Below are 13198 nucleotides of genomic sequence, written 5' to 3'. Positions count from 1 at the left end.
TAATGGCAAAGTTTGGAGAAAATTCAAGAGTTAGGATTTCTAATTAGATGCCAATACTCACGACGTACTCAATGATGCCTCATTATTATTTTTTTTGACAGTGGAATGACAAATTGTGCATTCAGAATTCTGTTTGTTATTTATTATTATCCATTTATATAATTATAGAATTATTTGTATATAATTCAGTAGTGGCTACTCAGTAGTATATTGATCAGGTAATGTTTGAGAATGGCTATCAATAAATTTTAAGAACTTATATTAATTTGCTGTGAGCATGTTTAAAATCAGAAGACATTAAGGAAATATTAGAGCCTTTCTAATCTGTTTACAAAAAAGAATCTTGAAAAAATCTCAGAAACAGTCTAATTTGATTAATTAATTATATTGCCTCATGACATATGGAAGTAAATAATTTTGAGGTTGGAAACACTAATAATAGTATGACTACTATAAACTGTATAATTTTCAGCTGGATATTTGCTGATTCTGCTTTGTTTTATGTTTTACTGGGAAATAAAGTAGATGTTTTCTTATTTGGGTATTACCTGACATATGAACATGCTATATGCACTTTTAAAACACTGTTTGAATGAATGATTTAATGAAAAAATTAAACAGCTGTTGTATAAAATTGCTATGAATTCTTTCTTAGTATTCATTGTTAGAGACTCTTTAAATTTAATGTTGGTATTTTCAGACAATAAATAGCTCTAAATAGCTCCTGTTAACAAAACGAAGAAAAGCTGGAATAATTTGAAATTATTCAAAATGGAATCAGGAGTTCTCCTGTGAATCATTCTCATGTACTCAAACTTACAAGGCCTTGAATCACTAAGTCAAATAGGTATTAACACAGACATTCTTCTGGGCCTGAGTATAGTTCTGAATTAATATGGCCATGACCCATAGATTTATAGAAAACAGTTTCATGTTGAATTAGACCTTGTGGAAACATTCAGATTGTTTCAGGAGCAGGATATTACAATTTTTCTCTTGTTTACATAATTTCCAGAGCCAGTTTGGGGAACCTCCTGAAATTAAACTCTTTAGATAACCCTATTACTAATTACTCGTAATGTTTGTTATTAAAATTATACAGAATTCAAAGTAAGTGAATTTTAATGTGTGCTTGGATACTCCAATTTTTTCTTAATAAAAATATACCAAATTTATGCTTTTATATTTATAATATGAATTTTTCTGGTTTCTGCATTTCTTATTCACCTTTGTAGGTAGAAGTTCCTTTTAATATGGACTCCTTTGCCAGAACACAATAGTAGGATCTATGTTTTCATTTAAAAATTTTCATATATCGGCCCCTTGGGTGGCTTAGTTGGTTAAGCATCCAATTCTTGATTTCAACTCAGGTCATGATCTCACAGTTTCATGGGTTTGAGTCCTACATTGGGCTCTGTGCTGACCACGAGGAGCCTATTTGGGATTCTCTCTCTCTTCCTCATTCTGCCCCTCCCTCTGCTCATTCTCTCTCTGTCTCTAAATAAATAAATAAATAAATAAATAAAATTATCATATAAGTTTGCCTAACAATAATAATTCAGTTCACTTTTTTCATTTTTATTTTATTTATTTATTTTTTTTAAAATATGAAATTTATTGTCATATTGGTTTCCATACAACACCCAGTGCTCATTCCAACAAGTGCTCTCCTCAATGCCCATCACCCACCTTCCCACCCCCCATCAACCCTCAGTTTATTCTGTTTTTAAGAGTCTCTTATGGTTTGGCTCTCTCCCTCTCTAACCTCTTTTTTTTTTATTCCTTCCCCTCCCTCATGGTCTTCTGTTAAGTTTCTCAGGATCCACATAAGAGTGAAAACATATGGTTATCTGTCTTTCTCTGTATGACTTATTTCACTTAGCATAACACTCTCCAGTTCCATCCACATTGCTACAAAAGGCCATCCATATTTCATTCTTTCTCATTGCCACGTAGTATTCCATTGTGTATATAAACCACAATTTCTTTATCCATTCATCAGTTGATGGACATTTAGGCTCTTTCCATAATTTGGCTATTGTTGAAAGTGCTGCTGTAAACATCGGGGTACAAATGTCCCTATGCATCAGCACTCCTGTATACCTTGGGTAAATTCCTAGCAGTGCTATTGCTGGGTCATAGGGTAGATCTATTTTTAATTTTTTGAGGAACCTCCACACTGTTTTCCAGAGTGGCTGCACCAATTTTCATTCCCTCCAACAGTGCAAGAGGGTTCCCGTTTCTCCACATCCTCTCCAGCATCTATAGTCTCCTGATTTGTTCATTTTAGCTATTCTGACTGGCGTGAGGTGGTTTCTGAGTGTGGTTTTGATTTGTATTTCCCTGATAAGGAGTGACTTTGATCATCTTTTCATGTGCCTGTTGACCATCTGTAATTCAGTTTACTTTGATTGAACTCTTTAGTTAATATTGAAAATATATTACCCTCAAGGCACTTGGGTGGCTCAGTTGGTTAAGCATCCAACTTCAGCTAAGGCATGATATCTTGGTCCGTGAGTTCGAGCCCAGCATCAGGCTCTGTGTTGTCATGACAGCTCAAGAGCCTGGAGCCTGTCTCAGATTTTGTGTCTCCCTCTCTCTCTGCCCCTCCCCTGATCACACTCTGTCTCTCTCAAAAATTAAATAAACATTGGGGCACCTGGGTGGCTCAGTCGGTTGAGCATCCGGCTTCAGCTCAGGTCATGATCTCACAGTCTGCGAGTTTGAGCCCCGCGTCGGGCTCTGTGCTGATAGCTCAGAGCCTGGAGCCTGCCTCAGATTCTGTGTCCCCTTCTCTCTCTTCCCCTCCTCCACTCATGCTCTGTCTCTCTCTGTCAGAAATAAATAAGCATTAAAAATTTTTTTAAATAAATAAACATTAAAAAGTTTTAAAAAAGAAAATATAATCATCCTCTTTATATATTTACAGTTGTTAAATTTTATTTACTTTTTTATCAGCTTAATATTTACATTTTATTTGTCTTATTTTATAAAGAATATACTGTGAATGTAGTAAAATTGTTTTACCGAATGGATGCATATAGTATAGATTCTATGAACCACAAAATAATAGAATAAAACCTTAATATTAACAGCTAATTTGTAAAACAGGTGTGAATTTTTCTCTCAAATCTGTGAGACTAGTTTTTATTAAATTTTTAATTTTAATCCCAGTATAGTAAACATGCAGTGTAATATAAGTTCCAGGCATACAATATAGTGATTCAACATACATACAACACCTGGTGCTCATCACAAGTGTCCTTCTTTAATCCCCATCACTTATTTCACCCATGTCCCTACCCATCTCCCTTTTGGCAACCATCAGTTTGTTCTCTAGAGTTAAGAGTCTGTCTCTCTCTCTCTTGCTTGCTCTCTATTTTTCCTTTGTTCATTTGTTCTATAAGGCTATTTCTAACATTGAAATGTAAGTGTTAGTTCTTCAGGTAATTAAAAATAAACACACGGGGCGCCTGGGTGGCTCAGTCAGTTAAGCAGCCGACTTCAGCTCAGGTCACGATCTTGTGGTTCACGAGTCTGAGTCCTGGGTCGGACTCTGTGCTGACAGCTCAGGGCCTGGAGCCTGATTCAGATTCTGGGCCTCCCTCTCTCTCTGCCCCTCCCCTGCTCATGCTCTGTCTCTCTCTGTCTCAAAAATAAATAAACATTAAAAAATTAAAAAAAAATAAAAAATAAATAAAAATAAACACACACAAAACAATAAAACAATAAAAATAAACTGCATGTTGTCTTGAATAAATCTTGCTCTAAATATATGTGTATATATACTGATTACATTCATGTTTGTTTCTTGACAGGGGGACATCCAGCAGCTGTTGATCATAGGTGACCCTAAAGCAGCATATGACTACTGTGAGCATTACAGTCCAGACTGTGACTCTTCAGTACCCCAGGCCGCTCAGGCTCAGGAACCTCAGGTTGATGAGGTGAGGACCATGAGATCAGGGCTCATTTTCTCCTTTCAGCGGTACAGACATAGTCTTGCAGTTTTGAGGCTTATCGTTATTATTCAGTTTTAATTAAACCTATACTTTCTATTTAATAGTGTTTTAATAGTTCTAGGAAGAAGTGACTTAAGGAAGATTTTTGGTATTTTTTTCCTCTTAAGTACTCTGTTTCTTAAACTTCTTAAAAATAGAGATTCCTTACTTAAATGCTATATATATGAGCATATTTCATTTTGGGAGAGGTGAGAAAAAGGTAGTTCTCTAAAAGCTATATTTCTGCCTTTGGCATTTAAATAATTAACACACAGCCTCAAGATAAGGGTGACAATTCTTCTGGTGTACTTGCCTTTGGCAATTCGCACAGATGAGGAAGTGACATTAGAGCTATCTTAAAGTTTCAGGCTCTGTTGAATACTTAGAGAGATTTTTTTTTCCTATTTCTTATAGGGCTAGGCTACATTGATATGTACGTTTTCTTTTTCTTCTACAGAATTTGACATAAAGAACAATGAAATGAAAAGCAGTAGGATCTAATTGTAGCTAAAAATATTCATATACTTTCATTCATATTATGTCACTGTATTTGAAATTCAGGTGTGAAACCTTTTTTTCCAGGCTATTTTTGCAAGAAAATTTACTGTAATGAAATTTGACCCTATTCTCTTCCAGGCCAAAAAAAAAAAAAAAAAAATAGCCATAGCAATTTTATCAAAATCGAATACCCCCAAAAAACAAAAATATAGTACAACACATTCTTATCTAGATTCTTTGGTAAAATCCTTTGGTGTGGGTCTTCTGGAAATTAAAAAAACAAGCAAGCTGGAAGGAAGTTACTCTTTAGCTGGCAGCAAAACAACTTAGATTCTTTTTTCTCAAGGTGGGGAGTGTTACATTTTAGAAGTGGGGGTTGGAAGTTTGAAAACATCAAGGCTGTCTTTATGTTTGAAAATAGCTCAAATGGCATTCTTCTTTCTAAATATACTAATTGGTGCCACCTTTTGAGTTTTACTCTTTTAAAAGAGGTTAGGATCTTATCTTTTAATTTATTGGTATGTTTGTATGTAAATTCAATTGGGATTTTACCACTTAAATGCTTGAAATATCTTTTTTGACATCACTTTTCTTTTTAAAGTATGACAGTAAATTCTGTTGCAATCATCTTTTCCATGACTTAATATGGATGTTTTTCTTAAAACAGGATAAAGGCTTAAGAAGCTGACAGAAAAACAAATATGAGAGAGAAAAGAGAAATTACTTGGGTAGTTGTTTGCTTGTTTCACGGTTCACCAGTGGTTCATTCTTCTTATTCCTTCATGATTTATTTAAATAATTTTTTTTTGTGAATTCCAAAAGGATAGGTTAAATACCATCAGGTTTAGTGCTTTTATATCTTAGAGATTATGTGTTAAATCAGTATTGAAATTTAAAACATTTATACATGTTGTACCTGTTCGATATTGATGAGATTTATTTTGCTCCTATTTTAAGAAAGATAAGTTTGTTCCTTTTAGCAACAGACATGGCTCTGATTTTTGGAAGAATGAAGGTATGCTTTCTTAATATATCACCTTGAGGTGTTTTGTTACTATATGTTAATGCTATCATGCCAGTTAAACAGTTATTTTAAAGCAAAATAATTCTTATCCATTTTTTTCTTAAGTTCATTTAAAAGTGAATTTGCTCTTTTCTACTTTGAGTTATTGATAACATATATTTAACATTCGTTAAGAAGTTCAACTTGTTTTTACTAGAAGAGCGTGTAGGGAAAAACAATGTATTGCTATAACAAAAAACTGCATGAAAATCTGGTTGGGTGATGCAAAAATATATAGCATTTCTTACCGCTTTCTATATTGAGTGTGTTACAGTAAAAGTTTTTTTGAAGAATCAGCTGTCACATTTTTTTCCAATTCTAAATTACATTGATACTTCAATAGTAAGATAACCATCCTATGTAATACACTTATTAAATAAACTGGTTAACCAAATTAGTAACCAGTTCTTATAATAATAATTTTGAACTATAGCCATTAACATGTCATTATGTTTCAAATATGCATTTTAATAATTGATCTACAGATGTTATTCCAGTACAGCATAGTAAGCAATGCTATTTACCAGTGAACAAAGAAAATAAAGTGCAATACAGAGCATCAACCATTCATGTTGCACTTTATATTGCTTAATTTTCCATTAACAAATTTGTAACAATGCATATTCAATAATCTATTTGGATTAATAGGTATGTCAGTTTCTTTTATAAATTAACTCATGTGCTTTTTCCAACTTGTAATTGTGTTTACCTCATATCCTCTTAATAACATCTTCTAAATCATTCTTAGGATTCAATTGTGTATGTGTTTGGCACATCATCATCATAGAGTGAAATGCATAACAGAGATAGATTTAAATAGAGCCAAAATATCATCAAACTTTAATTCTATTTGAACGTACACAATACCATTTACGTAGAAAAGTAACTGATACTAAAATTATGATGTTTGGGGATTTTCTCAAGTAAGAGTATCCTATTATCTTTACAAGAAATTAAATGTGAAATCTATATATGGTTATTAATTTATTATGCAAACTATAGTAACTTATACATAGTAGGCAATTGACATTCTTTTTTTAAAAGGATGAAGAAGGAAAATAAAGCAAAGGAAAGAGAGTATTTTATAGACAAATTTAAAAACCAGTGTACTTCCCCAAATATATTACCCTAATATTTTTTGCACTTAATATTTATCATATATTCTAGTTCTCATAGATATTTAGTGATGCCACTATTTTTCTAACAAGTCAAATAAGAACAGATTATGACATTTCTAGAAGACTTCCTTCTCACTACAATTTATGCTAGGCTGCTAACATATCCAAGCTGAAATCAAAATCATTCCATCAATGCATGTCTTTTTGCATGTATTCATCTAATTTATTACAACTAGTTCTCTCTGTTTTCAAGATTTTTAAAATTCCATGGTAAGGAAAGGCGGCCATCTCCAAACATAGGTTATAAAGCTTCATGTATACTAGCAAAGTGCTAAATACACTCAATACCATGACTAAGGAGATGCTGTTTAGAAAAAGAAATAAGAACTGGAGTGATTCTTTACACTGACTCCTGAAAGACTTTAAGAAAAAGATATGCTTTAGTGCCTAAGGAGGTGAGAATATTATTTCCTCCATTCTTCCAGAGTCACAACTAGTCTGGTTAATCTTCATTTGGAAAGAGTTTAAAAAGAGGAGAGGCTTATGGGGGTTAGAAGATGTTTCCTCCTACAAGAAAAAGAACAAAGACATGAAGTTAATGTACATTAGTATATTTTTGAATACCATGCTTCATTTGAGATCCATTAAACCATGGACTTTAAAAATCAGCCCTTTATGTCTTTGTTTATTGTCATGTTTTTAAAATTAATTATAGATGCACACAATTTTGAAAAGTCTGCTTAATTTTAAAACTCTACGGCATAAAATAGACTATCAAATCTTTTGTTTTTGGTGTTTTACTTCCAGCTGGCAGCTAGTGGTTGTATAAATTTCTTATTTCTTATTTCAACATGAGTGATCATAACCACAGAAAAGTTATTCACTATACAATATTCAGTCACCATTTATGTCTTTTTAATATGTATCTAAATCCAGTATTTAATTATTTTATTTACTTAATGATGTTAATAATGTTTACATTAACTTTCCTAGAAGTAATTGGCATTTATCTTGATTGCAGAGGCAATTAAGAAACAAATGCTCAGTGTTATATATGTGCATTTTTCTATTTACCAAATTCTGTACAAATTCAGTTAGAATAAAGCTCTTGTTGAAGTTCTTCAAATGGATGTTCATTGATAATGAAGCTATCACTGAATAGATAAAATTATGAATCCGTTTCAGTTCATCTAATCAAATTAGAGTGGTTACAGTCATAGAGAACACTAAAGACATGTCTGTTCAAATTTCAGTATGACCTTCAGCTGAACCATTTGAAAAGTTTACTCTAGTGAGGCTCATCTAGGGGCAGATGTATAATGATACCAGGAGATCAGTTTTGGACATGTCTCATTATATGTCTGTGAAATTTGCACTCATTTGCATTGCAATAGTTAATAGAGCTAATTAGAAGGCACAGTGATCACAACTTTCTAAAAGACATATGGTTAACAGTTACTTTTCTGGCAGATTAAAAAGGATTTTCTGGCAATTTTGAAATGCCAAGATTCCAGTTGGGATATAATTGGAATTTTATCAAATATAATACTAAGGGAAACCCAAATAGGTTGCCTTTAGCTTGTATATATTAGGAACACAGCTTGTTGAGTTTACTGCTTAATGTTTTTGTATGTATTACTTAGTGTATTTACAGTTATTTTGCTTAAAGCCAATGATTAATATATGTTTCACAATGACTATATTCTTGTTTATAAATTAAAGTTTTGATAGAGACATTTGGCTGTGAAGGTGAACACATTATTTTCCTTATTTAGTATATATGACTGTCTTGTACATCCCTCTATTAAGAAACATACCTCTCTCTCCAACTAAATTGCTTTAATACAGAGGAATCTAGTGTAAAATATCATTTTCCAATTTGAGTTTAGTTTAAGTAGTTTACAATGTCTGAGTGCTATGCTTTTTTGATAGAGGGAAAAAAAAGCAGGATTTTTAAAAAGTGAATAATATGTTAGTTAGAAACAGATCTTACTGTGAATCTTTTAATGTGTTGCTAGTATTCTGTGTTCATTTTGATCTTAAGTCTATGGCAAATTAGAGATTTCTGAACAAATTTTAGATTTTATTTTTCATTATTTTAGTGTTCGGTTTAGACTTACCTTATGTTCCTTGCATTTCCTTTTCCTCCTCTCCACTCTCTGACTTCCAATTTAAATATCCTTTCATACTTGGAAAGACTATTCTCCATATTTAATATTTTAAGCATGTAGTGTAATGAAAAAAAAGTACCCATTGGAAATACACTAAAAGTCTTTTAGAGGAGCCTTGTGTAACAATTTTTACAAATAAAAATAAACAAGAACATTTAACAACTGTGACCAAGTATATAACTGCTGTGTTCAAAATAAGTCATTGGCTACAAATTTTGAATATTAATTAAGTTTGGATTAATATTCACAATTTTTAGTTTCCTCACAATCCTAACCACTGTTCCGCTTAGAAAATCGGCTTTGTTTCTCTTATGTTATTATACTCTGTACACTGACAGTGTAATACTTCTTGTAATATAAAATAACATTTAAATACTTGCCTCTTAACCTTTACCCTACGTAAAAGTTAAGATGATTACCACTTTGTTATTAGTATTACCTGCAACTAACAAAATCGCCTGATATTTTTTCCTTTGCGAGGTAGTATGCACCTGAGGATATTCTGGAATATGACTATGAGTATGGGGAAGCAGAGTATAAAGAGGCTGAATTTGTAACAGAGACACCCACTGTAGCTGAGGAGACAATAGCACAAACTGAGGTAAAAACAAAGTAGCACCTGTGTATATGGTGTCCTAGTGTTTGTCATTCCGTGGTTTCTTATGTCCGCTCTTCCTCAAACTCATTGTAAGCCTTTCATCCACCTGATTTCTGTGACCCAATAACTGTGATTCTTATTTGACAGTAGCTGCCCCGAAGGAATGATGCTCATTTTGCTTTGCTTGTCCTTCCTTTCATCCATGCCCTGCATTTCCCTTTTCACTGTATTTATGTTTTCCATTCCATCTTTCACCACGTTTTACAGAAAAAGAAATCCAATTTCAAAAAGAAGACGAGGACAGTGGCCACTAACTCAAAGGAAAAGTCCAAAAAGTTTACACCCCCTAAATCTGAAAAATATGCATCCAAGAAGAAGAAAAGTTATCCAGCAACAGCAAAAGCCAAAGTAGGGGTAAAGGTAGCAAAGAAAAAGCAATCAAGATCTCTCCTAGATAAGCTGGAAGATCTCTGATGATGAGTCATTGTCCTAACCCAACTAGATAAATCCTCATTTGGCTAATACGATAACCCAGTTAAATCATGTTTTTCCTAAATTGGGTATTACTTTACATTCTTAGAATTGTTTTTCTTTTGAATTTACCACTAGGCAAATATTGTTGATGATTTTCAAGAATACAACTATGGAACAGAGGAAAGTTACCAGACAGAAACTCCTAGGCATGTATCTGGAACAAATGAGGTAAGCTCATTGACACTATTAAATCACAGCCCAGATTTTTTAAGCGTGTAATATTTCTAAATATACTTCACTCTGGAAGAATATAACTTGCGAGAAGTTCCATCTTTTTATTCCTTTATTGAGGTAAGAGAAACAATAGCATTGGCTCACTGTTACTAAATTAGTCCATTCAGGTTTACATGACTCTTTGCTTCATGCAGACACAAATTGATTAAACTGGATTGGCTGCTATCATTCTCTTCATTGCTCCTGGGATTGAGCAAGCTTCTCAACATGTTGTGATGAAGGGTATTCACAACATGATTTTTCTGTGAGGAGGAGACTCCTCTAAAGAGAAAATTGTATCATGAAATGATGCAATTAGAATTCATTTCATCTGACCAATAATCATGCATTTTTATGACAGAGAACTTCTTTTTTTAATAGTATTTATTTTTTTAAGTGTATTTATTTATTTTGAGAGAGAGAGAGAGCACAAACAGGGAATGAATGGACAGAGAGAGAGAGAGGGAGAGAGAGAATCCCAAGTAGGCTCTACACTGTCAGCACAGAGCAAGATGCAGGGCTCGATCTCACAAACCGTGAGATCATGACCCGAGCTGAAATGCAGAGTTGGATGCTTACCTGACTAAGCCACCCAGGTACCCCGACAGCAAACTTCTTGAGAAAATTTAATCTTAGTGGATTTTAATAGCTATGTACATTTTCATACTTGTTAGGAGAATGATGTTAATTATTATTAAACACACTATTAAAATAATGTGTCTTAACCTTTTCATTCTTTTCTATGAAAATGTTTAAGCACATACAGGTGTAAAGGTAGCAATCTTCATATTATGCATATATTATTTCATATTATCCATACGTTCATAATATTCATATTATCCATAATATATTTATATTATTACTCATATTATTAAAATATTATTCATAATGTATTCATATTGTGCGTACATTCATAATATTTCATATTATGATATATTCGTATCATGAGAAAATGAGTGTACAATTCAGTTTAAATTTGTGAAACACCTGTCATACTGGGTATGAAGAACACCTGAATAATTTAGCTGTGAGAAGATTTATATAACATTTGTGTCAGTGAAGCAAATAAACGCAGTAGTGCATGACATACAAACACATACTTCAGAAAAATAACATTTAAATTTTTTTTTTCCCAACGTTTATTTATTTTTGCAACAGAGAGAGACAGAGCATGAACGGGGGAGGGGCAGAGAGAGAGGGAGACACAGAATCGGAAACAGGCTCCAGGCTCTGAGCCATCAGCCCAGAGCCTGACGCGGGGCTCGAACTCACGGACCGCGAGATCGTGACCTGGCTGAAGTCGGACGCTTAACCGACTGCGCCACCCAGGTGCCCCGAAAAATAACATTTTAGGGGGAGAACAGATTTTAAGTTTCATCTGGTCCAAATTTATCGTTTTTCAGAAATGGATATCTTGATTCAAGATGCCTATTTATCTAACCAAATTTAACTAGCTTTTTAGTTCAGAACTATGAACATAGCAACATTCAGTTTTTGGATAACATGCCTTCTCTATAGATAGTGTATCCTCTTTGGCTAAGAATACAAAAATATTGTGGTTACTAAATATTTTATTTTGGTTAACAATTGCTAAATTAATCATTTAGCTGCATTTTTACTCACATGATTTTGTGTACTACTACTTATTTATTCAATGCTATTTTGTCATCTAGATTCACTATGTCTTGGAAATCAAGTAACTTAAAAAATCCAAAAATTAGCAAGATAAATTATTTCATTTGAACCTCATCAAGATCATTATATGGCTAAAAATTGCATAATAAATATTATTCAGATTTATGCTATTAATAAAGAATTACTTATGTGAAAAAGATAATTATACTAGGTCTATTTTTCTGTCTCTGAGGGAGTTTTATTGATATAAAATTCCCTTGTAAGTGCATATTTATTCTCTACCCTTTATGAGATTGTGCAGTGATATATTCTATTTAATTTCTTGAATTTCAAGGCCTATAAGTTATATTTTATTTGCTTTAAAGAACTTTTTGGTGATGTAATACTTCCTTATATACTATATACTCTAAAAATTGCTATGACAAGTCTCAATATTGACATTAATATTTTATTTTTGTGATTGAGAGTCAAATTTACATGGTTTTTCTGGTAGTAGTTATATTTCCTAATGATGATCTGTGAGATTTGAAAATTAAGTGAAGTTTTAACTGTGCATATTTCATGATTCAAATCTTAAACCATGAAGTAAATATAAAATTGACTAACAATTTTTTTTAATGGAGCTAGCAAATACACATGTTGAGTCCATGTGAATATTTGCAGTTTATTGGGAAAAGTACTTTGAAAGCAATATTTCCTTGTACATACCAACGTACAAAAATATTGCTTTCAATGATACTGAAAGGCTATCTTTTTCAGCCTTCAGGCTTGCTTTAGTAGCTTTTAAATTGCTTCTCGTCACATTCCATCAAACTGTAATTGCAAATGCTTACCTTGCTTTACTAACAGTAAACTTCATGTTCTTCAACTCTTTGCAACTTAAATTAATAGCCAAATCCAGTTGAAGAAGTATTTACTGAAGAATATCTAACTGGAGAGGATTATGATTCCCAGAGGAAAAATTCCGAGGATACACTATATGAAAACAAAGGAATAGACGGCAGGGACTCTGACCTTCTGGTAGATGGAGATTTAGGCGAATATGATTTTTATGAATATAAAGAATATGAAGATAAACCAACAAGCCCCACTAATGAAGAATTTGGTCCAGGTGTTCCAGCAGAAACAGATATCACAGAAACAAGCGTAAGTCAGTATTACGCTCTGTGTCATTCTATGTCTTATTTTTGGAGTATTTTCACATTTATCTTGATGTCTTTTCAGGTTTAAAATACAAGTTGTGTTTTTATGTAAATTATGGATATTTATCACTACTAGGACACCTTGATAGATTCTTCCACATGAGAATCTACAGCAGTTGTATTTCTGCCTCCACTACCAGAGTCTTCATTTGAAAGTATAATCGT

At 32.8% G+C, this 13198-nt stretch overlaps 1 protein-coding gene across 10 annotated transcripts in view; it reads left to right on the top strand.

The window, feature by feature from the left end:
• The window catches only part of COL11A1 (collagen type XI alpha 1 chain), a 225856-nt gene that overhangs the window by 74887 nt on the left and 137771 nt on the right, over nucleotides 1-13198 (top strand). For 2 of the 10 annotated variants that reach the window (XM_040471126.1, XM_040471125.1), the window contains 5 exons: nucleotides 3819-3947; nucleotides 9336-9452; nucleotides 9717-9869; nucleotides 10059-10151; nucleotides 12723-12977. In XM_040471126.1, coding sequence (XP_040327060.1) covers nucleotides 3819-3947; nucleotides 9336-9452; nucleotides 9717-9869; nucleotides 10059-10151; nucleotides 12723-12977 — 747 coding nt within the window. The remainder of the gene's footprint in view (nucleotides 1-3818; nucleotides 3948-9335; nucleotides 9453-9716; nucleotides 9870-10058; nucleotides 10152-12722; nucleotides 12978-13198) is intronic. The other 8 variants (XM_040471127.1, XM_040471128.1, XM_040471129.1 and 5 more) reach the window with 8 other exon arrangements.

Source organism: Herpailurus yagouaroundi, unplaced genomic scaffold, assembly GCF_014898765.1.
Source record: "Herpailurus yagouaroundi ecotype Mexico unplaced genomic scaffold, PumYag 77, whole genome shotgun sequence".
NCBI lineage: Eukaryota > Metazoa > Chordata > Mammalia > Carnivora > Felidae > Herpailurus > Herpailurus yagouaroundi.
This window is presented reverse-complemented; position numbering and strand designations above follow the sequence as displayed.